Source organism: Dendropsophus ebraccatus, chromosome 7 (assembly GCF_027789765.1).
Source record: "Dendropsophus ebraccatus isolate aDenEbr1 chromosome 7, aDenEbr1.pat, whole genome shotgun sequence".
Lineage (NCBI taxonomy): Eukaryota > Metazoa > Chordata > Amphibia > Anura > Hylidae > Dendropsophus > Dendropsophus ebraccatus.
Genome location: NC_091460.1, coordinates 118,884,201 through 118,907,614, shown reverse-complemented (window position 1 = coordinate 118,907,614; position 23,414 = coordinate 118,884,201). Strand labels below are relative to the sequence as shown.

Here is a 23,414-nt window from a genome sequence, read left to right as displayed (position 1 = left end):
TAAACGATCGCAAACAAGATTGTTTATCACTAACCTGAAATCGTTCACCATATTACACAGAGCGATGGTCGTTAGATACAATCGTTATTACGATCGTTATTGCGATCGTTTATTCCTTCAGATCTTAGGAAAACAACAGGCAATGTGGAATTACAGTGAACGATTAACGATAATTTTAGGTTCAGATCTAAATCAACGATCAACGACATACGAATGATTTTTCGATCCTTGCCTGCAATTACACGATATAATGATTTTTCGAACGATAATAGTCTCGTGTAGTAGGGCCCTTAGCTGTAGGTTTCCTCCTTCTGTATTTTTTCTGCTCTTCTTCACAGACTCTTGGAGAGAACAATCAGGACTGCCGTGGAGCAGCATCTCTTTGACGTACTTGGCCCTGGAAGTCAAAGTTCAGAGGAATCCGAGTCTGGAACATCCTCCCCTTCCACAAGCTTGTCTGCAAGACAGAGGAGGAGACATTTGAAGGAGCAGGATGAGAGTAGGAAAAAGCCCAGAGACATGTAAGCATCCGCTTGTATATCATACCAAGAGTTTTATTTACAGCTTACTTCCTCTGGGAAAAAGCAGCCATTGCATTCACCATCATTTTTAAATGTATACGTATATGTATTGATATTGTTCTTAAAGGGGGTACTCCAGTTTATTTTTAATCAACTCAGAAAGATATATATAATATATTTGTAACTTACTTCTATTTAAAAATCTCCAGTCTTCTGGTACTTATCAGCTGCTGTATGTCCTGCAGGAAGTGGTGTATTCTTTCCATTCTGACACAGTGCTCTCTGCTGCCACCTCTGTCCATGACAGGAACTTCCCAGAACAGCAGCAAATCACCATAAAAAAAACCTCTCCTGCTCTGGACAGTTTCGGTCTTAGACAGAGGTGTCAGCAGAGAGCACTGTGTCAGGCTGGAAAAAATACACCACTTCCTGCAGGACATACAGCAGCTGATACTGGAGGATTGGAGATATTTTTTATTTTTTTTTAACAGAAGAAAATTACAAACATATCACTTTCTGAAACCAAATGATTATGTTATGATGTGTTAACGGTAACAATGACAGTTGTTATGACTGTTTTATTGTTTAGTATAAATACCCAGAAACAACAATAGATTTCTTGTTTGTCCTTGATCAAAGTTGATGGCACACAAATTATTTTTAGCAGTAGCTGAAAGCGTAAAAGCAAATGTTACTTGGTTAACACTTAGTAGATATAAGTGATCACCAACCATTGATCTAGTTCAGGGGTAGGGAACCTTCTAACCGTCTATGGCTGTGGATGCTGTGCTGTCCAGCTGTTGCAAAACTACAACTCCCATCATGCCTGGTCAGCCAAAGCTAAAGCTTTGGCTGTCCATGCATGATGGGAGTTGTAGTTTCGCAACAGCTGGAGAGCACCGCATCCACAGCCATAGACGACACAGCGCACCCTGTCACCATCTTGCCCACAGGAATGACATAGCACCCCCTAGCAGGTTCCCACAGTACTATGTTAAGGTAATTTAGTGAATAATTCATATATTTTTCCTATGTGATTTAGTCTTTAGTGGAAAGAGTAAAAACAGTATTTAATGATATTGTATTGTATCCTCTGAGAGCACTTAGAAATGTTTGGGCCTGCTCACTGTAGTTTGCCATCTGAAATCACCTGTTATGAGATCTCCATAATGGGCACTTTCTGTATCCCAGCCATGCCTGCCCTCATCCGTCTCTTGTGTTCTCTCATAATCTTTACGGCTAAATAATAGACATTTGTTCTTGTCTAAACGTAGGATGAATTGGTGGCGTTGTATAGGATTGTAACCTAAAATTTATTCTTTTCAGTACTCTCAATACAGGAATATGGTGTTCCCTACAAATACAACTACTTGACCTTCAAGAATTATTTACTATGTTAAAGGGAAACTCCTGCTTTTTTTTTTTTTTCAAATCTACTGGTACCAGAAAGTTATAAAGATTTGTAATTTACTTCTTTTTAAAAATCTCAAGTCTTCTAGTACTTATCAGCTGCTGTATGTCCTGCAGGAAGTGATGTTTTTTTCCCAGTCTGACACAGTGCTCTCTGCTGCCACCTCTGTCCATGTCAGGAATTGTCCAGAGTAGTAGCAAATCCCCATAGAAAACCTCTTTGTAATCGTCTTTTATGCCGAATACTTAATGTGGTGAGATGTAAGGCCTTCCCTCCTCCCTTCTTGTATCCCTATATTCCCTCCCCTAGTTTTTGTTAACATCCCTCCCCCTTTTTTCTTCTCTTCCCAAGACTCTCCCTACATTATCTATTCCTTTAGTTAAGATTACTGGTGAATTGTAATTCACACCTTTACCGTGCTCTTAGTTTACAGGCTGTATTTGGGATTGGTCTGTGTACCCCCTGTTCCCTTTTTATTCCTTATTGTTTTGTTGTAAACATTTTAAAATTTTCAATAAATAAATATTGAGGGGGGGGAAGAACCTCTCCAGGACAGAGGTGGCAGCAGGGAGCACTATGTCTGACTAGAAAGAATACTCCACTTCCTGCACAACATACAGCAGCTGATAAGTAATAGAAGAGATTTTTATATTCTGATACCAGTTGATTCTTCTCCAAAGTTTCCCTTTAAATCAGGGATACTCCTAGACAATTCTTTCCCAAAGTAAGCTGAGGTAAGGGGGGAATTTATCAAGGCTGGCGTCTTTGTTTCCTGATTTTAACTTAATCCCTGCCTACACCAGATTTATTAGGAGACTTAGGCCTCTCAATAACTCTGGCGTACGCCTGTTAGCGTGGAGTACGAGGCCTTCTCCTGCACTCTATGCCACACACCCCATGCCTACCCATCAGGTCTAAGTGGTGCAGTCTGCACGCAGTCGCAATGATGAAAAATCACCCCTCCTCCTCCCAGAGTATTTAGCAGCTCTCAGGTGCTTTTTTTTTTTTTTTTAACTAAGGTGCCATACACCTTTAATACATGTGGGCTGATAGCCAACATCTATCTCTCCCCATCTGTCCATACACATCAGCCTTCAGCTCAGCCGAACGTTCATGTGTTGTGAATGCAGAGAGGGAAGGTCAGGCAGCTCTGGCAACAGCTTATCTTGCCAAAAACAAAAGGGTTGGGCAGTTAAAATTCAACTATCCAATGTGATCGTCACTCACTGATCTGGGGGCAAGAGATCTACTTCAATGTTGTATGATTGGGGACAACAGTTTCATCGCGGCCCTGTACTTGCATCTCATGATTCTTGCTTGTTGTTTTCTGATTTCTTTATTTTTTTTTTAATTCAGTGGTCCTTATGTAAACTATTCTTAAATGGGTTATCCAGTGTTAGAATAACATGGTCACTTTCTTCCAGAGACAGCACCACTCTTGTCTCCAGTTCAGGGGCGGTTTGCAATTAAGCTCCATTCACTTCAATGCAACTTAGTTGCAAAACCTGCACCCAAACTAGAGACAAGAGTGGTGCTGTCTCTGGAAGAAAGTGGCCGTGTTTTTCTGGATAATCCCTTGTCCAAGAAGCAGAAGACAGCTGAAGCCTTCTGCTCCCCGGCACTCACTTCTGGCGATTCCACATCTCTGAAGGTCTTACTTCATAATCATGACGGGGAGCAGAAGGTTTCGGCTTTCAGGTTACTGCTCCCCAATCCCTGTAATATTCTATAGTCATTCATCAATTACTTTTGTTCCCTTATGGTGTTTTTAGGGAGATGATTAATAAAGAAAATATCCCCTCTGGGTGTGGAAGCCTGGATGATTGTGGTTTGATGCAGGAAGTGGAGAAGCTCCAGGAGAATTGTTCTGGATACATAGATGAAAGAAGCAAACCAAAGAGACAGAAGTCCAGCAGCAAGCTGTCCGAGCTCAATGACAATCAGGACAGCACCGTGGTAGGTGTAATATGGTCAGACTAGTTTGGTGAAAAGAATTACTATTAAGCGAATACATCCCTTTTCTGTTTTTACCATGAATAGACCGGTCCTGGCACGGGGATGTTCTTGGCGCTGTGCTTTTTGTGAACTGTGACACGATTCCTGCACATGGCGCGGGTCCATTCCCCCCTGCCTGAAGCAGGGTGAGGAACCTCCTCCTGTTTATGACGCGGCTCCAAAACTAAGCATACTCACCTGGCCTGATTCCCCCATAGCTGCCGATCTGATTTCTCCAGGTTCTCACTACTTCCTCTGACATGTCAGCGGAAATGTCACCAGCCAGATCTGTGACCTGCCTCCGAGTGGCTGAGAAGGCATTTCCTGCAGGCTTGGCGGGTCAAAGGAAGCGTAAAGCCGCGGAGATTCGGAGCAGTTGGAACAGCAGCTGTGGAGGCTTGCAGGTGTAGTTGCCTCATTTTTAAGGGCCCCCATGCTACCTTTTTTTGGGTATCTGGGGCACTCGACACTATGTAATGAAAAGCTCATATTTGGGGGGTTGGCCACAGATATTGATGTATTGAGTGTATTGATCTTCAAGTGAGCAATTTTTAATAGAATATTCAAGATTTTTAAAGATTTTGTTACAATATGGCGAGGCCAGTGGTACACGAGCTACTTGCAAACAAAGAGCAGCCACGTGCCTGTTATAACATTTGGATGCTCATTGTATATAGGGCAGCGTCTATAGTTGTGCTGACAGTATATTTCTCACCAGATCTGTGTGTAGGTGTGGAACACTTACTGTTTCCATGTGATGTTCTGCATCACCAATAAACTAACAAGACAAGATTTTTCAGCAGCCTTTATCATGACGTGATTGCTGTTCTAGTTTATGTATCAATATAGAAAGAAGAAAATATACAGGGGATGCAGGAATAACTGAATAACTGGACTGATTATTAGAGATGAACGAACCGGCGGAGGTTCCGGTTCGTATGAACCTAAACTCTCGGCTTCTGATTCCCGCTGTCTGCCCTCTCCGTTGAGAGGGTGGATACAGCCTGAGGACCGCCTAGAAAACTGGGATACAGCCATAGCCATAGGCTGTATCCCAGTTTTCCAGGCGGTCCTCAGGTTGTATCCACCCTCTCAACGGAGCGGGCAGACAGCGGGAATCAGAAGCCGATAGTTCAGGTTCATACGAACCCGAACCTCGGCCCCATAATTACTTCAGCCCATAATAGGCCCATGTAAAAGTGACAGCGATCAGCTGAAGATTGGGAAAACGATTATCAGCTGATCGCATCTTTTGAGCCTGTTTAAAAATCCATCTTTATCAGCCGCACGTTTTTCTGTGTAAACATGGGTCTGTGCGGCCTAGAAAGATAAAGGAAAACTGACAGGATATATATGTATCTAGGATATGTATATATCCGTGCTGTCAGTTTCCAGATGACAAGCAGCAATCTATACTTACCTACCACGATGCTTGTGATCCGGCATCTGGTTCTCCGGTCCTCCGGACACTGCTATAACTTCAGGCCCCGCCTTCTCTGGAATGATTGACAGCCAGAGTTGACAGACAGCTGGCATGAGGACCAGAGAGCCAGATACCGGATCACAAGCAGTGTGGCTAGTAAGTATAGACTGCTGCTTGTCATCTGGAAACTGACATCACGGACATATACATATATATGTTGTCCATTCCCCTTTGTCTTTCTCGGCCGCAAATACCCTGTTTACACAGGAAAACATGCGGCTACATTTTTAAAGTTGCGATCAGCCGATAATCAGTCGTTTTCCAGGTCTTCAGCTTAAACTGTATCTGGCTATCACTGTTAGGCTAGGTTCACACTGCGTTTTTGAAACCCGTTTTTTCCATCCATTTTTTGCAAAAAACGGATGCATTTGTGTGCATCCGTTTGGTCCGTTTTTCTATTGACTTCCTTATAAAAAAAAAAAAAAACAGATTAAAACGGATTTGTTTTTTTAACGGACACAAAAGTAGTGTCAGCTACGTTTTTGTGTCTGTCAAAAAAATTGGATCCGTTTTGATCCTTTTTTTTTTTTACGATGGAAGTCATTGGAAAAACAGATCAAAGTGGATGAACACAAATGCATCCGTTTTTCTTCATCCGTTTTAGCAAAAAACGGATTGCAAAAACGCAGTGTGAACCTAGCCTTACATACTTGCCTTGGCTTCTATCGCAGAACCTTCCCTAGTGTGTCCAGGCCTGGTGAACAGTAGTTCAGCCCCGACCACCTGGATCCTTACCTGTATGGGAGCAGAAGAATTCCCACTACTTGTGCAGGCCAGGTACACCAGGGCACATTTCATGGACCCTCTTAGGCAAACAAAGTCTTATCTGATTTAACAGAGAAATGTAATAATAAATGGTGGGACAGCTTGCTTCTGTCCTGGCTGGAGTCTTATTTTTTTTAATGGCAAGCACTGATGATCGCAGCCATTGTACAGGCTGGAACAGCTTGCTTCCCCATCCTGTCCTGCTAGCTCTGCAGTGCTGCAGCTGACAAGTGTTCATACTCCAGGTGGAGCAGTACTAGTCGGACAGGTGGGGGGAGGACTGACTGCTTCAGCCTGTCAGTACATATTCTGAAGCACATGCCTGAATGTATGGACAACTTCCCCTCTTTCTGGGTAAATTTACCCTTCTTAGCTGGAAGCCAATAAGTTTTGTCACTGGGTGAGTAGCCTTGCTGAGGGAGCACTTGACGTTGATAAAGATGATGGTGCCAGACCTCCAGCAACTTACTAGTTACTTATTGGGAATAATAGAAAAACCTTGAGAAAATCCTGCGTATGCCCTTGTCTGCACATAAGGAATTATCTGTGATGCTTATATTGCATATATCTTTAGCATAGATGTGTTACTTAAGTGAAATTTATTATCTTCATTTCCGTTGCAGAATACAGAAAACTTTGTCACCTCCAGGAGTGTGGACAGACAAGAGTTCAGTGGCATGGAAGTGTTGTCTGAGGGAAGGTATGAACAGCATACATAGTTGCATTGTGGAGCATGTTTAAAGGGGAACTCCGCAAAAATGTTACATACATTTGTTATTTACTTCTATTTAAAAAAATCTCCAGTCTTCCAGTACTTAGCAGCTACTGTATGTCCTGCAGGAAGTGGTGTATTCTTTCCTGACTGACACAGTGCTCTCTGCTGGCACCTCTCTCCATGTCAGGAACTGTCCAGAGCAGGAGAGGTTTTCTTTACTATAGGGGTATACATATACTGTGAGATGGGTAGTTTTTAGGAGGCTCTACATAGTCAGGAAAACTGAATATGTAGAGCTGCATTCACCATTCTACAACTGTACTGTACTTACAATCCTACAGGTTGGAACTAGACCTGAAACTTTTAAATAGTAGCAAGTGCTTCCACCAGTAGCATTGTGTGTAGGAGCACCCTTAAAGTTCACGTATTAGAAGCAGGATAAATAGTGTAAGGATCTGAGTGGGTTTAACAAGACCTAAAGTGTGATGACCAAATGACTGGAAATCCAAAAATAGAAGTAATCGGCTCTCCTTGGGTGTTGGTGCACTTAGAACGGATCCACACGTAGCAAATCACAGCAGTCTCGGCACTCACCAGTGTAGTTGCTGAAGTATTATTGTGTATCGAACACAAAACAATACAGGACACGTTTTGCCTAAGCCCTTGAAAAAGGCGCATAGCCGAAACGCATCCTGCATTATTTCATGTTGGATACATAATAAATCTGTTTTTTCTTTTTTGTAATCTGTTTTTTTTTTTTCCTCCCTACTTCAGCAAAGAGAATGACCAGGACAAAGAAAGTCTGCGACTACCACCGGTGAGATTCTCTTATGAGTCTTGTCTTAGTATTGTAAAGGCATTATGGTGCATGGTAATTGTGCAATATTATTATGCTTGATGCTTTAAAATGGAAGCAAAGGCTCTTTGCTAAGGCTGTTAGGCTGTATTTTACAGATCATTGCTTTGTTGCGTTTTTTTTTTTTTTGGTGTTTTGCGTGTGTTAGTGAATTTAGATTTAAGAACACCAAGATTGAATTGGACAGAATCTTTTGTCTTACGTCTTTCCTTGTGTGAACCTCACGCTGCCACCTATGAAGATAAGATTTTGTCATGTCGGTGCTCTCAACACATAAGGCATTGGATGCTTTTGCTCTTTTCCTAGCTACATCTGGATAGTGTTTGTGTAGCCTTTATGGGGTATGGTGTCACAGGGATGTTGGTTACATTTTTCCCACTGATCTATAGTATTCCTGTCAGCACAGTCATGTGGAATTTAAAAATAAAATGGAATATAGAATCTGAGATAATCATGAAACCCATTGCTAGTCAGCTTCGAGTGTCCGTAGTTCTTTGAGGGCCATTTTAGATTTTGAAGTTTACAGCCCTCTTCATGTGTAAGGCCTTGTGCACACATTCCATGTACGCTCAGTACATAGAGACATACAGTACATTGGATCGGATTATCGGAACTCCTGGCATCATGTATCATTATTATGCCTGGAGCGCCAAAAGTGTTCAAACCTTCACGCTACTGTACTGACACAGCCATGCCGCTGTGTCAGTTCAGTACCGCCAGGATTTAAACTGATTCGGTGCTCTCAGCATTATAAAAATTAACTATGCCACACTGTCTATACGTAACGACCGTACAGTTAAAGGGACTCTGTCAGCTGCAATTCACATTCCAAACTGCTGTCATCTTTAGATATCCATTGGATCAGGCAAACACATGGTACCTTTTATATATCCAGTTGTGTTTTTATTGTATAGTTCAAAAAGCCAGAGGCTTTCCCGAGGTCCTGAAGTGCAGCAAGCTGTAACACCTTCGTACTCCCCCCTCCCATACTTGACCGTGCTTGGGACTCAGCTTCCAGGTGTCAATCAACCAGGGAGGAAGGGGAGAGAGGAGACATTACAACGTGCAGCAGATCAGGAGCTTTATACCAGATAATTTTTGAGGATAGATAGATGGATAGATAGATGAGGGGCCATGTGTCTCCTAGACCTAACAACTATTAGGTGTCTAGTTTGGAACACAAACTACAGCTGACATATTCCCTTTAAAATACTGACATGTCTTAGGTAATCACTTATCACTTCATTCACCTAAATAAAGAGAAACAATGGAATCGGAAGAGCACTGGGTATTTTGACTTACGCTTGGAGAGCCACTTTTAGATCCTAGTGCCAGAAATTGTGTGTACTGTTCTAGCTAGTGACACCCTGTGCCAATGTAAGAACAGGCAGCTGTCTGACAGTTCCCTATCACCATGCTACTGCTAGCTTTTTAGTGTTAGGTCTTCATGTAAGCTTACAGAATTTTCCATGGCCCGGAGGCACAACTAACAATCCGCACGTGGTGAGTAAGCAGCGAGAAGCACTATGCGTCTCTGCATTCATCAGCTGTGTACGGCGATGGATGAAGAATCTCTCTAGTTTGGGATAGAGATTGATGTGATTCCGTAGGGACCACGCCGATGTGTTACTGTTGTTACAGTATGTACAGAGACATCATCTGTCTTCTCCTTACTTACATTCCGTAAAGTAGATTGTGTGTGATTTTTTTTTCTTGAAAACCTCTAAATCTGGCAGGAATAAGAGTATTGAGAGGGAAAAAAAGGAGATTTTACTGAAAAGACGGACAAAAGACATCTACAGCGGCAGCAAAATCGTATTAGGTGGTTTTAAGAGGTCAAATGAATGTGAAATTCCTTTGAATTCCTACGTGCGGTATAAGCTTGTTGCCGGGAGAGCTGGTAAACATACAACCGGCTACAAACTTGTCACTTGGATCACCGATGGGCGCTCAGATTAGGCTTAGGAGTGGGAGGAAAAGATTTTTAGGGTGCCTTCACACCTACCGTATCGCAGTAGAAAATCCGCTGCGGATCCGCAGCAGATCCGCAGCGGATTTAACTAAATGAATGAACACAGCATTAAATCCGCACTTACAAATCTGCTGCGGATCCGCAGCGGATTTGACTGTGCGTATTTGATGCTGTGTTCATTCATTTAGTTAAATCTGCTGCGGATCCGCAGCGGATTTTCTACTGCGATACGGTAGGTGTGAAGGCACCCTTAGATGGGTTCTGATGTTCATGCAATATATTAGCTTCTGGCGGTCTGGCGATTTTAGGATTTGAATTCCTGTGATTTCTCAATCTTTTTATATCACATGACGTTTGATCATCTTTACTGGATATCACCCTTATGCCACAACCACACAATGGGGGAGATTTATCAAACAGGGTGTACAGTGAAACTGGCTCAGTTGCCCCTAGCAACCAATCAGATTCCACCTTTCATTCCTCACAGACTATTTGAAAAATGAAAGGTGTAATCTGATTGGTTGCTAGGGGCAACTGCGCAATTCTACTTTACACCAGTTTGATCTCCCCTTGTTTTATGGAACGACCGCCATTTTGTGGACAAATAATGTTTGTTACTTCAAAGAATTGTTTGTTATTTCAAAGTAAGGTTCATTATCTCAAAAGTAACGTTCGTTATCCCAAAAGTAACAGGCGTTATCTCAAAAGTAGCGGGCGATATCCCAAAGTAACACTCAATATATGGCAGCAAAATCACGTCCGTCCAGAAGAGCGAAAGGCAAATGACCAATAAAAAAACCTAGTGTGGTCGTGGCCTTAGGCTGGGTTTACACTACGTTTTTGCAATCCGTTTTTTCATCCTTTTTTTTTTATTTTTTTAAACGGATTGCATTGTGTGCATCCGTTTTGATCCTTTTATTTTAATTTTTTTTATAATGAAAGTCAACGGAAAAACGGATCAAAACAGATGCACACAAGGATAAAAAAAAAAAAAACGTAGTGTGAACCCAGCCTTAGGGGGCATTCACACATTCTGCGATTACGGTCCATGCGTGAAAGATATATGAACAGAAAATGCAAAGCTTGCAGCATAATGTGTCATTGTGATGCCAGGAGCTCTAAAACAGTGTAAATGTTTGTGCTACTGTACTGACACAGCTAGAGCCTAGTATATAGACATAACGGTCTGGTCTTGTATTTGTGGTCATAAATACTACAATGTAAGGCTCAATTCTTTTTCTTAGGCCACAAGAGATGTTAGAACAATATACATCTAAGTATAAGATCAGGTATTTCCTTGCAGGGTGTGATAAGTGAATATCCTACCGTGCAAGGATAAGCCTGTTATATACACGCGGGAACAAGTGCCCTGGCTTCCAGTGGGTTAACGTCAGCTGTTCTGGATCCTTGAGAGGCAGCAGTTTTCCAAGTGATCTGACACTCCTCTCTCTCATGCTATCCAGTGTACAATCTTTGTGTGATTTTGGCTCCAGCCCAACACTTGTATTGTTTCCAGCTGAGTTGCCAAACTCCACTGCTGGCTGTATAAGCTCCATGCAGTCTCAATAGCCGAAGCTCCCCTATAAATAGAATGCGAGCGTGCCCTCCTCCTCCTCATACAACCCTGCTAGAAAATCTCCACAGGACACCACCAGAACACCATGAAGTTGGCCGAACCTGCTCAGCGGCACCTACAGAGGGGAGAATCTTAGGCTTGTTTTCCCTCGCTCTCTCTCGTCTGCTCGCTCTTCTCGCCTGAGGGAGTCCTGCAAAGTGCTCGTTGCTGCATCAGCCCTAGCAACAGCAAGAATATTACCGTGCCTGTGGATTTTTTTTTTTTTTTTTTTTGTCTTGTCATTGCTGCTGTCAACAAAAGGGAGTGGTAATTCCTCAAAGACCAATCTGAGAATTTGTGCAAAATAACAGTGATGCTGCCGAATAAGCGAATGGTCTGAGGAACGAGGCGGCTGGGAGGGAAAGTTCTGGGCACACAGAGGGGCGTTGTATCCTTCAGACAGATCATTTGACCAATTAGCGTGCAAGGGTCACAAAGCATGGATTCACCGCCGGGCAGGCGAAAAGATTGAGCTGGGGATGTTGTGTCCTTTGCATTGTCGGGAATTCGCCAGCCCACGTAATGTGCTGCTGATTTCTATTTATAAAGGGGGATTTTTATGTTTTATAGACTGTGAAAATGAAGATTCAGGAGCAGCAGAATAACTCTGAAATCCGACCACAAAGAAGCCTCGAGGTTGATGTTGGTCAGGAGGGCTTTGTCCCGGAGGTCCCTCGCCTGGACCTCACCTCTCTTTGTGATGACCGCAACTGGGAAGGTAAGCTACTCATCTATTAAAAAAAAAAAATAATAAAAAAAAAATTATTTATTTATTTTTTAACTTTTTCTGTATGGTTTTAAAGATTTATGGACCATACGTCGATACACTGCAAACTTTTAAAGCAGATGGATCCATGAATTTATTGTAGATCTGTCCTTTTCAGTACATAATGCAGTAAGATCTGAGATGTTAGAAGTACCGTCCGACTGATTTGATCATCCGCTGTTATATGATACGGTTCAGCGAATTTAGCACACAGTATAATACTTTCCTTACATACATAGCAAAACTGTTATATAATGTAGTTTATTACTTGCGCTCCTTAATCTGAGAATGAGTTGTACCATAGTTTCAGAATAAACATGATTTACTATGTATGACCTGTACATGTGTGGGTAAGATGTAGTCAGTAAGGCTAGGGTCACACTGTGTTTTCAGCATCCGTTTAACGGATCCGTTTTTTGCAAAAAACGGATGCATTTGTGTGCATCCGTTTTTGATCCGTTTTTCCATTGACTTCCATTATAAAAAAAAAAAACGGATCCAAACGGATGCATTTTTTTTGACGCACAATAAAGTACCGTTGACACTACTTTTTTGACTGTTAAAAAAACGGATCCGTTAAACTGATGCTGAAAACGCAGTGTGAACCTAGCCTAAGCTGTGGAGCACAGTTATATCCATGCTACATAAGGTATATACTGGAGTGGCGGGAAGGTAACATAGTCCACGTATGAAATGCTAGAGAGCTTTGGGTTATGAAGCTGTAGATGTGGACACATCAGACACTTAGTTGTTCTGCACCTGCTTGTCATGAGTTGTCACCAGACTTCACCCACACACATTATGGTGCTGGAATCTGCATCACCATTTCTTGAGGTTTTCATTTAAAAACAAGGTCAGAAATCTGTGCTTTTTTATATTTAACCAAGAATCCCACGGTACGATATATCTGTTGCCTCATATATGACATACACTAACATGTAACAGTATACAGTGACATGCATAGGTGAGTATTCAGGGGACAGTCTCAGCCAGCAGCCGCAGAAGAGTAGGTTGTCGTCAGAGACTGCAAGAGGTTAACTGGTCAATCTTCTTTTTAATCTTCTATTTAAAAATCTCAAGCCTTCTAATACTTATCAGCTGCTGTATGTCCTGCAGGAAGTGAGGTAGTCTTTCCAGGCTGACACAGTGCTCTCTGTTGCCACTTCTGCCCATGACAGGAACTGTCCAGACTAGTAGTAAATCCCAATAGAAAACCTCTCCTGCTCTGGACACTTCCTGTCATGGACAGAGGTGGCAGCAGAGAGCACTGTGTCAGACTGGAGAGAATATACCACGTCCTGCAGAACATAAAGCAGCTGATTAGTACTGGAAGACTTAAGATTTTTAAACAGAAGTAAATTAAAAATCTGTACAACTTTCTGACACCAGTTGATATATGGGGGGGGGGGGGTGACATTTTATTTTTCACTGGAGTAATCCTTTAAGTGTACTAGGGGAAATCTCATATACTTGACATCTTTCTTTATCTGATCATTTGGGCACACTGCTCATAAAAGTAAAACGTTTGATCCAGTAGATCTTCTCTGCTGTGTCACTTTATCCAGGACTATATAAATGTATATATTATTCTAGCAGATAAATTCAGGTAAAAAGTACAATAAGTAGCAAGAGGTCATTTGGTCGCAGTAGCTCTTTCTCCCATGACAACTGTGTGCTGAACTTTCTCAGCAAGAAGCAGATTCAGATGAAAATATCAGAGTGTAAATGTAATGCATGCGCCGAACAGATGGTTGCTAGACATCTGCTGTTCTGCATTTATTGTTTTTCTTTATTTAAAAGAATATCACAAGTCGCGGAACACTACTATTTCACTGAACTGTCCAGTCTGTTCCCAAAGGAAAAAAGGGTACAACCATAGGCTACAATTCATTTGTGATGACAGTCTGTGTATGAAGCAACGGCCACACAATCCACTCAAAAGTTTTACTACAGTTATGCTAATCTCTTTAGGCTTAGAAGATTTCCGCTTTATTTCCAATTGTTTTCTCAGTCACCAGTGCTGAAGGTTACCATGGCAAATAAATACTCGGGAGAGCGACACACGTTTTCATATTGCAAATAACACCTAGCCTGCAGATGAGGATGATGATGATGATGGGGAAATAAACAAATCCTTGTGATTTTACAATAGCTTATAAGTTTGATGAAAAGCTTCCTGTACATTATCTATAGGATAGTAATTGGCGGCTAATTTACCAGTTCCCTCTCATTTCTGGGGCATGTGTCTCCATGTTTTCTTTGCATCCCGGTGCCTGTGGCCGCGTCCTTGTCGTTCTGCTTCGCATATCTGTGCAGATGGCACAACAGTCGCAGTCCTCGTCTTGTCATTAAGTGGCTGAGGATGACAGAATGTAATTGATCTTGTACGTGTGGGTGGGTGTACAACGACAGAAAACCTGGGTCGCCCATTTAAAGTTTTCTTCTGTATGACATTGTTACAGTAAAAAGTAAAATAGAAATATGTACAGAATTAAAAAAAATAAAAAATCAATGACCAAAAACCATGGTGTAAAGTGAAACTGGCTCAGTTGCCCCTAGCAACCAATCAGATTCCACCTTTCATTTCTCACAGACTCTTTGAAAAATGAAAGGTGGAATCTGATCTGAGTCAGTTTCACTTTACACCATGTTTGATAATTTTCCCCCCAATATTATTAGATTAAGAATGTTTGGCAGAGGTGAGCATGCTCAAGATGTATCATTTCTTTTGCATTTGAAGAAGTTGGATGCAGCCCTAGGGAATGCTGGAAAAAGTGGATATAGCTTATGGTTGTATCCATGTTTTTCAGGAGCTGCGTTCAACCGGTAATCAAATGGTGAATGATCTGACTTGAGCATGCTCTATTTACTATACTTATTATATATAGTCATTAGTTATGTAGCAATTACATTCGATGATGTGATATATGTAATAGCTGTGGATCTCTGGTCGTCTCCCTTTCTGAATGTGTTTTATGTCGGATCTGTCAGTGTGCATGGACATCGGTGGTGCCCCCTAACAAGGCCTTAGACCTGAGACTTGGTCAGAAGCCCTTCTTGCCTTTTAAAGTGACTCTGTACCCACAATCTGACCCACCCCAAACAGCTTGTACCTTCGGATAGCTGCTTTTAATACAAAATCTGTCCTGGGTCCATTCGGCAGCTGATGCAGTCCTAAAAAAACAACTTTTAAACTTGCAGCCCTGTGCGAAACGCCCGTGGCCTAGAGTGACTATGCATTAGGCTGGCACAACCTTTGTCCCTCCTGTCCACCCTCTTCATCATTAGGAATGCTCCAGGCAGATTGTCTCCTATTCAGCACCTGTGTCAGCACGGCACATTGTCTGGATCGTTAAGGCACTTATGCAGTTTTCACTGCAGAGGAATAGGAAAAATCCTGCCAGTGGCATTCCTAATGATGAAGAGGGTGGGGAGGAGGGACGGAGGGGTAGTGCAAAGTTAGGGTACAGATACTCTAGGCCACAGCCGGTTGGCACAGGGTTGCAAGTTTAAAAGTTGTTTTATAGGAAAATAACTGCATCACCTGCCGAACGGACCCCAGGACAGATCTTGGATTAAAAGCAGCAAGTGGTTTTGGGAGAGTCTCTTTAAGATGCTATTTATTTCCTTCTCTGTACTGATTTACTAAGGAAGCTGAGCTGGACAGGTGTTGCTTCTATTATTATAAATGGCCCCTCTATTTACAAAGAAGCTGTCCTATATGTCTAATAGAGGCAGCTCCTACCTCTGGAACCAACAGCCTTCATTAAAACAAGGATCCGCGGACTTCTGTTCCACCAAGTAAGATGGTCACTGGCACTGTGATTGACCTGAGGGACTGTTTCCCCTAGCTGCAGACGTACATGGTCATCTCTTATGACTTGTCAGGCTGGATGGGGGTTGGGGGACCGCTATTATGAAATCAGGTGTGAGTCCTAAAGGTCTCAACTAGAGATGAGCGAATTTACACTATAAACTAAGTGAAGCGCTTCGTTAGCTCTGCAGTCGTCTTATCAGCCTTTGAACTCTGTGCTGCTGTTCTCCAGGTGCTGGGAAAAGCTGGATGCAGTCCTGGAAAACCTGGTGAAGTTTCCCACCACTCGATCCAGCTTTTCCAGACACCCGGGGAGGAGCAGAACAGAGTTCAAAGGGGGCCGATAAGCTGACTGCGGAGCTAATGAAGCGCTTCACTTAGTTTATAGTGTAAATTCGCTCGTCTCTAGTTGAGACCTTCACCCATAGGACAGTTCTTGGACATCCTACTTGTCCTAACTTGTCCCCTGCCCATATCCATTGGGAGTGACCTCAGACTGGGAGATTTGGTGCAGGATTACCCTGTCTACTTGGTAAGAAGGCCCCTAGATAGTCCCCTAGAATCGTATCGGTTACAGGGAATCACTGTCTGATATGGAATGGTATGGCAGTGAATGGATGTTTGCGCATATTCCATTTTAATCTACTAAGTAAAGTACATAACAAAAATATACGAAAGCTGGCGAGGGACATAGGGGGAGATTTATCAAACATGGTGTAAAGTGAAACTGGCCCAGTTGCCCCTAGCAACCAATCAGATTCCACTTTTAATTTTCCAAAGAGTCTGTGAGAAATGAAAGGTGGAATCTGATTGGTTGCTAGGGGCAACTGAGCCAGTTTCACTTTACAGCATGTTTGTACATTGTACACTATGGGAGAGATTTATCAAAGTATATGTAATTCTATAAAGCTTTTTGTTCACTGATTATACGAATTAGTAGTGTATTAAACCTCAGAACAAAGTACTGACTGTGTTTTGTTGGCAAATGTTATATTGTTCTCTGCAGGAATGAATATACGGGTCTTTAGGGGTGTTGCTGAAATAGCAACTGATGTATATTAAGTCATGTTCCCGACCACCTCCATATTTGTTAGTGTTAGCTTTGCATACAGTACAGCTGACAGCAGTAATGTAAGCTTTGTACATTCAGTCCTCAGTAGAGTTGAGCAGACTTTGATTATACTCTGATTCGCCCAAACCTGAGCGTACGGCATTCGTTTAGCTGTGGCTGCTGAAGTTGGATTTGGCAAAAGAGGCCAATGAGCGAATCTCGAGCATGCTGCCTGGGAAACATGGACACAACTATAGGCTGCATCCATGTTTTCCTGGACTCCCTAGGGCTGCATCCAACTTCAGCAGCCACCGGTATTCAAATGTTGCACACTTGGGTTCGCTCAAGTCTAGTCCTCAGCATATTGTATTATATATCAAGTGTCATTGTTTAATTTTTTTCTCTGCAGAAATCAATAGTACAGGCGATTTTAAGAAAAGTTGTCATTGGGTTTATTAGCCGAAAAATGCATTTTTATCATGAAAAAGCACAAGCCAAAAAGACAGAAATGGCTGCACATTGCAACCATGGCTAACACGAAAGCTTATTCAGCTACATTTAAAACCAACATCAGAAGTTAGTATATAATTTGGCCAAACCATATTGCCTCATGTACCACGTGCAGGTCTTCTGATACACATGTACCACGCAGGTCTTCTGAGTCATGTACCACGCAGGTCTTCTGAGTCCCTAACCAAAAAACATCACTGTTCCGGTCAGCGACCACAATCCCCGCAAAACGTGCGCAAGCAGAGAAGGGGGGCCACGGAATGGCCCTGCAACCCCATTGTCACAGGACCAGACCCTAAAGGGCCCCCCCAGACCCCGCAGGCGCCACCGGCAGAAAAAGTGGACGCCAAGCAACACAAGTGTGAACAAGCTCTTACCTCTCTCTTCATTCCTCTGCAGGTAGAATGAGAGAATACTAGGAGATCCTCCCCTTATGTACACAGGTGCTTCCTGCTAATTTGGATCACATGGGTCTTACAAAGCACGAGTGCTAGCCACAATAAAAAAAGGACCAGAATACATAAAATATACACAAGCCAAAAAGACAGAAATGGCTGCACATCGCACCCATGGCACGAAAGCTTATTCAGCTACATTTAAAACCAACATCAGAAGTTAGTATATAATTTGGCCAATGAAAAAGCAGTTTGAAGCTCTCCCCCCTGTCTTCATGATTTTCTATAGAGAGGAGAGGGGTGGAGGGAGATGAGGCACCAAAACAGAACAACAAAGAGTTAATTTACGGCTACTTCACTTGGCTATCTCCACTGAAGTCAGCACTGACCTCTGAATAGGGCTTTCACACAGGTCCTGCTGTGTAACCCTTTGTTCTCTCCTCTCTGCTGGCTACTAATCTCCCTCCTTCCTTCTCCCCCCTCCCCTCTCTATAGGTTACACAGGGCTCAACTGATGTAAAAGAGTTGAGATTTCCTGATTATGAGCAGTAAGTGAGAGAGAGGAGGGGGGGCAGCGCTGGGGAAAGCCTTTTTGAATGCAGATAATGGTATATTTGCCTAATAAACCCAATTACAAAGTTTCTTAAAATCGCCTGTACTATTGATTTCTGCAAAAAAAAAAAAAAAAAAAAACAACAACAGACAGTTACACTTTCAATACTGGAGGTGTGAACAACTGCTCATGGATTCAGAACAGATCAGCAGCATATGAAATAACCCATAAAGGGAGCGTTCATGAAGCCTCAATAAGACGTTGGTGGATGTATATTCTGGACAGTCATACGCCACCACTCAGTATGTGATAGCTGTCGCACTTTCCCGGTCACTTAGAAAGGCTGGTGTGTATCCCTTCTTATTTATGAGCCAAACCAGACAGGGAATGTAATGCACAGATTGAGATCTCATCAATGATTCATTTCCATCTTGCCATGCGCTCCAGCCTGACAGGGCATGGCCTATAAAGGGCCTATGTCTCTATTGTGAAACTAACCTGCACATTTCCTTCTTTTCCTGCTTGTATTCTAGCGAGGGTCGGGTTGGTCTTACAATCTCATTCCTCTATAGTAGGTCATAGAAAGATCTCTACCAGGTCTCCGCATATCTTACATGGTCTTCCCATGTACGGGATGTTATCACCATTCAATCCATTATCTCCTAATGTAAAAGCACAAAGCCCTCAGAAGAACAATACAGGTGTCATTTGATGGCTCATTCATATTTGCGGTTATTGGTCTTATGATTATGGAATTTGCTAGTTTCCGACTTGACCAGCTGACTTACAAAGGAAATGCCATCACATCAGTGAAGTCATTCCTAGTACGTACAGTGACTTGTGCTTTTTAAGCGGTTGGGTATAGTTTGTGTTTGTATATTTTATACTTATGGTATATATTCTTTACTCTACATGTGTATATATATATATATATATATCCTGCTCCACGCTGACGAGGGGCAAATACCCCGAAACTGCAGTCTGTGGATGGATGCCTAGCCTTGGTAACCCTTGTCTTATGTCGTTATACTCGCCACAGAGTTAGACTTTGACTTACAGGGGCCACCCTGGTGTTTCCCTATTTAGGTCCCAAAGCTTGCAACAGAGTGAGGACCTGAGGGACTACGTATCAGGGTGGTTTGGTGCTCTCCCCACTAGGAGGCACCCCTTGGCAATGGGCTTCCTTCTCTGGAGAGAGAAATATCTGGCTATTCCCGTGTTTTGAGACTCGTAACTGAGGCTCCACGGACCCCTTTTTTGCATATTCAAATTTTGTATGGGACAATCAATGGAGACTCGTAAATGAGTACTCCATTGGAATGGAGTTCAGTGATTGCTGGTTTAGTGTATATATGTATATATAATATATGTGTGTATGTGTGTGTGTAATATATATATATATATATATATATATATATATATATATATATATATATATATACATATACACACTCACCGGCCACTTTATTAGGTACACCTGTCCAACTGCACGTTACCACTTAATTTCTAATCAGCCAATCACATGACGGCAACTCAGTGCATTTAGGCATGTAGACATGGTCAAGACAATCTCCTGCAGTTCAAACCGAGCATCAGTATGGGGAAGAAAGGTGATTTGAGTGCCTTTGAACGTGGCATGGTTGTCGGTGCCAGAAGGGCTGGTCTGAGTATTTCAGAAACTGCTGATCTACTGGGATTTTCACGCACAATCATCTCTAGGGTTTACAGAGAATGGTCCGAAAAAGAAAAAACATCCAATGAGCGGCAGTTCTGTGGGCGGAAATGCCTTGTTGATGCCAGAGGTCAGAGGAGAATGGGCAGACTGGTTCGAGCACAGTACGTCCAACTTTGAGGCAGATGGGCTACAGCAGCAGAAGACCACACCGGGTGCCACTCCTTTCAGCTAAGAACAGGAAACTGAGGCTACAATTTGCACAAGCTCATCGAAATTGGACAGTAGAAGATTGGAAAAACGTTGCCTGGTCTGATGAGTCTCGATTTCTGCTGCGACATTCGGATGGTAGGGTCAGAATTTGGCGTCAACAACATGAAAGCATGGATCCATCCTGCCTTGTATCAACGGTTCAGGCTGGTGGTGGTGGTGTCATGGTGTGGGGAATATTTTCTTGGCACTCTTTGGGCCCCTTGGTACCAATTGAGCATCGTTGCAACGCCACAGCCTACCTGAGTATTGTTGCTGACCATGTCCATCCCTTTATGACCACAATGTACCCAACATCTGATGGCTACTTTCAGCAGGATAATGCGCCATGTCATAAAGCTAGAATCATCTCAGACTGGTTTCTTGAACATGACAATGAGTTCACTGTACTCAAATGGCCTCCACAGTCACCAGATCTCAATCCAATAGAGCATCTTTGGGATGTGGTGGAACGGGAGATTCGCATCATGGATGTGCAGCCGACAAATCTGCGGCAACTGTGTGATGCCATCATGTCAATATGGACCAAAATCTCTGAGGAAGCTTCCAGCACCTTGTTGTATCTATGCCACGAAGAATTGAGGCAGTTCTGAAGGCAAAAGGGGGTCCAACCCGTTACTAGCATGGTGTACCTAATAAAGTGGCCGGTGAGTGTATATATATATATAATATTTATTATTACTATTATTGTTATTTATTGACAGCAGTATGACTGTATATGAGCACACATTATGTAAGTACCAGCAGATTATGCGCCATTTCAGGCTTCTTGCTCTGATAAGAGAAGGAAGAGCTAGATAACTAGGGACGGTGAGAATAGTAACAAAGGTTGTTTATATGTAGGTGATGAAAACCATTTCCTCCATTTGGCAACGCTGGCCGTTTATTAGAGCATGCATGATCAAAGCCCCGGTTTAATCCAGCCATACTAAGCAGTAGCACGCAAATCAGATTAGTCAAGGTGGAAACTTCTGGGTCAAATAATTCTGAAGAGAGGAAGGTTTCTGTTCTTGTGTTGTATTTTTTTTTTTTTTGTTGATCTGTTATTTTAAGGGCCTGTCTTTTGTGTTTTATATACCATAAAAGCTCTTTATCTACTTTTAGCCCCCCCCCAAAAAAAATAAATAAATAAAATAAATAAATAAATAAGTGTGTGTGCATGTATGTGTGTGTGTATGTATACAAACAGTATATCCTAATACGCTCTGGAAAATAGAATTATGAGAGACTTGCTTTTCCCCCAATGTGTCATATTTCTACATCTTGTTTGGTTTCTCCTGCAGTACTATGGTTCTGGTAAATGTAAACTTAAAGGAGTACTCCAGCGGGGAGAAAAATAAATTCTATCAAATCAACAGGTGTCAAAAAGTTCTATAGATTTGTAATTTACTACTTTTTGACAATCTCAAGCCTTCCAGTACTTATTAGCTGCGTCCTGCAGGGAGTGCTGTTTTTTTTGTTTTTTTTTTAATCGGTCCTTTTTGCTGCCACCTCTGTCCATGAGAGGAACTGTCCAAAGTAGTAGAAAATCCCCCTAGAAAACCTCTCCCACCTTGAGCAGTTCCTGACATGAACAGAGGTGGCAGCAGAGAGCACTCTGTCAGACTGGAAAGAATACAGCACTTCATGCAGGACATGCAGTAGCTGATAAGTGATGGAATAGTTGATATTTTTAAATGGTTAAATACAAATTTGTGTAACTTTTTGATAGTAAAAGAAATGTTTTTAAAGGGAAAGTAATGGCAGGCTAGAAGAATGTAAGCTGCTTCTTTGTTTCTATAGGACAGGATACTCTGATAAAGAAGCTAGTTATCTTACCTTCATGCTCGGCATTTCCTGGCTATCCCCTTTTTATTAATATGGTAATTGGGCAGTTCAAGGCACTGGGGGAAGGACTTGGTGCTCCGATACTGTTGACAAAGTATTGATCAGTGGGGATTCAGGTGCGCAGGTCCTGCACCAATTGCTTAAACAAAGGGGTTTCAAAGCGCTTAGTTGAAAACCTTGGGGGAGATTTATCAAACATGGTGTAAAGTGAAACTGGCTCAGTTGCCCCTAGCAACCAATCAGATTCCACCTTTCATTTTCCGAAGAGTCTGTGAGGAATGAAAGGTGGAATCTGATTGGTTGCCAAGGGCAACTGAGACAGTTTCATGTTACGCCATGTTTGATAAATCTCCCCCTTGTCCCTTTATTTCTGTAAGCCAAGTTTGCAGTGGACACATTTCTAAAAAAGTAAGACTTTGTGACTTGGTATTGCTTCCATTGAAGTGAGTGGAGCCAGGCTGTAACACTATACACAACCTAAGGACAGACGTTATGCTGTTTTCGGAAGGAGGCAGTCATGTTTTTCCACTACCGGAAACCTGGATAACCCTGTGAGGAACAAACCAGTTTAGTAGAACAGAATTCCTCCGTCAGGATCTTTACATATAATTTTTAAAATATTTTCCTCCTGCACTAAGGTGAGGAGCTAATGTGTTTCTAATCTGACAAGGTTTATTTCGTATACCTTTTTGTATTTTGTTGTTCCCCTTTAATGGTTGTATGGCATTTACAGAACCCGCTCCCGTCCTGGCATCATGGGACCGTGATGGTGCAGACTCAGATGAAGCCCGGCTCTCCCCTCAGGCCGGCCGTCTTATCCGTCACCTTCTTGAGGCAGACAGTGACCCTATGTTATCGCCTCGTTTTTATGCATACGGACATAGTCAGCAATATCTAGATGACACAGAAGTGCCTCCATCTCCTCCTAATTCACATTCATTTATGAGGTATTATTTCTTCTTTTATCTTTTCTGTTAAATGTTTTTAGGGTTTTTTTTTTGTATCATGTAACATAAAGCACAGGGGCACCTTATTGAGCTTCTTAAACATGTCAGGCTGCCCAGGTGTTTGTCAGATCATCCTGGCAGCTCATGGAAGACTATTACTCGGAGCAACGGCAGCAGATTGTTAACAGGCTGATCGTTGGCGTTTCAGCCTGTTGAAAGACAATGATCAGCCGACATCATGCGTGTCAGCTGATCGTTGTCTTTGGTTACACAAAG

At 42.4% G+C, this 23,414-nt stretch overlaps 2 protein-coding genes and 1 long non-coding RNA gene across 10 annotated transcripts in view; 1 reads left to right on the top strand and 2 right to left on the bottom strand.

The window, feature by feature from the left end:
* LOC138797738 (albumin-like) overlaps positions 1-23,414 on the bottom strand; it is a 467,413-nt gene that overhangs the window by 298,890 nt on the left and 145,109 nt on the right. The gene's annotated exons all lie outside the window — the stretch shown is intronic.
* The window catches only part of FAM13A (family with sequence similarity 13 member A), a 156,552-nt gene that overhangs the window by 111,648 nt on the left and 21,490 nt on the right, over positions 1-23,414 (top strand). For all 6 annotated transcript variants that reach the window (XM_069978308.1, XM_069978311.1, XM_069978310.1 and 3 more), the window contains 6 exons: positions 339-521; positions 3,705-3,888; positions 6,799-6,875; positions 7,665-7,707; positions 11,904-12,051; positions 22,925-23,138. In XM_069978308.1, the coding sequence (XP_069834409.1) occupies positions 339-521; positions 3,705-3,888; positions 6,799-6,875; positions 7,665-7,707; positions 11,904-12,051; positions 22,925-23,138 (849 nt within the window). The remainder of the gene's footprint in view (positions 1-338; positions 522-3,704; positions 3,889-6,798; positions 6,876-7,664; positions 7,708-11,903; positions 12,052-22,924; positions 23,139-23,414) is intronic.
* On the bottom strand, positions 14,160-22,372 carry LOC138797734 (uncharacterized). The gene is made up of 3 exons (XR_011363982.1): positions 22,183-22,372; positions 18,921-19,084; positions 14,160-14,455 (listed from the first exon to the last, which is right to left on the bottom strand). It is a non-coding gene; the product is annotated as an uncharacterized lncRNA (long non-coding RNA).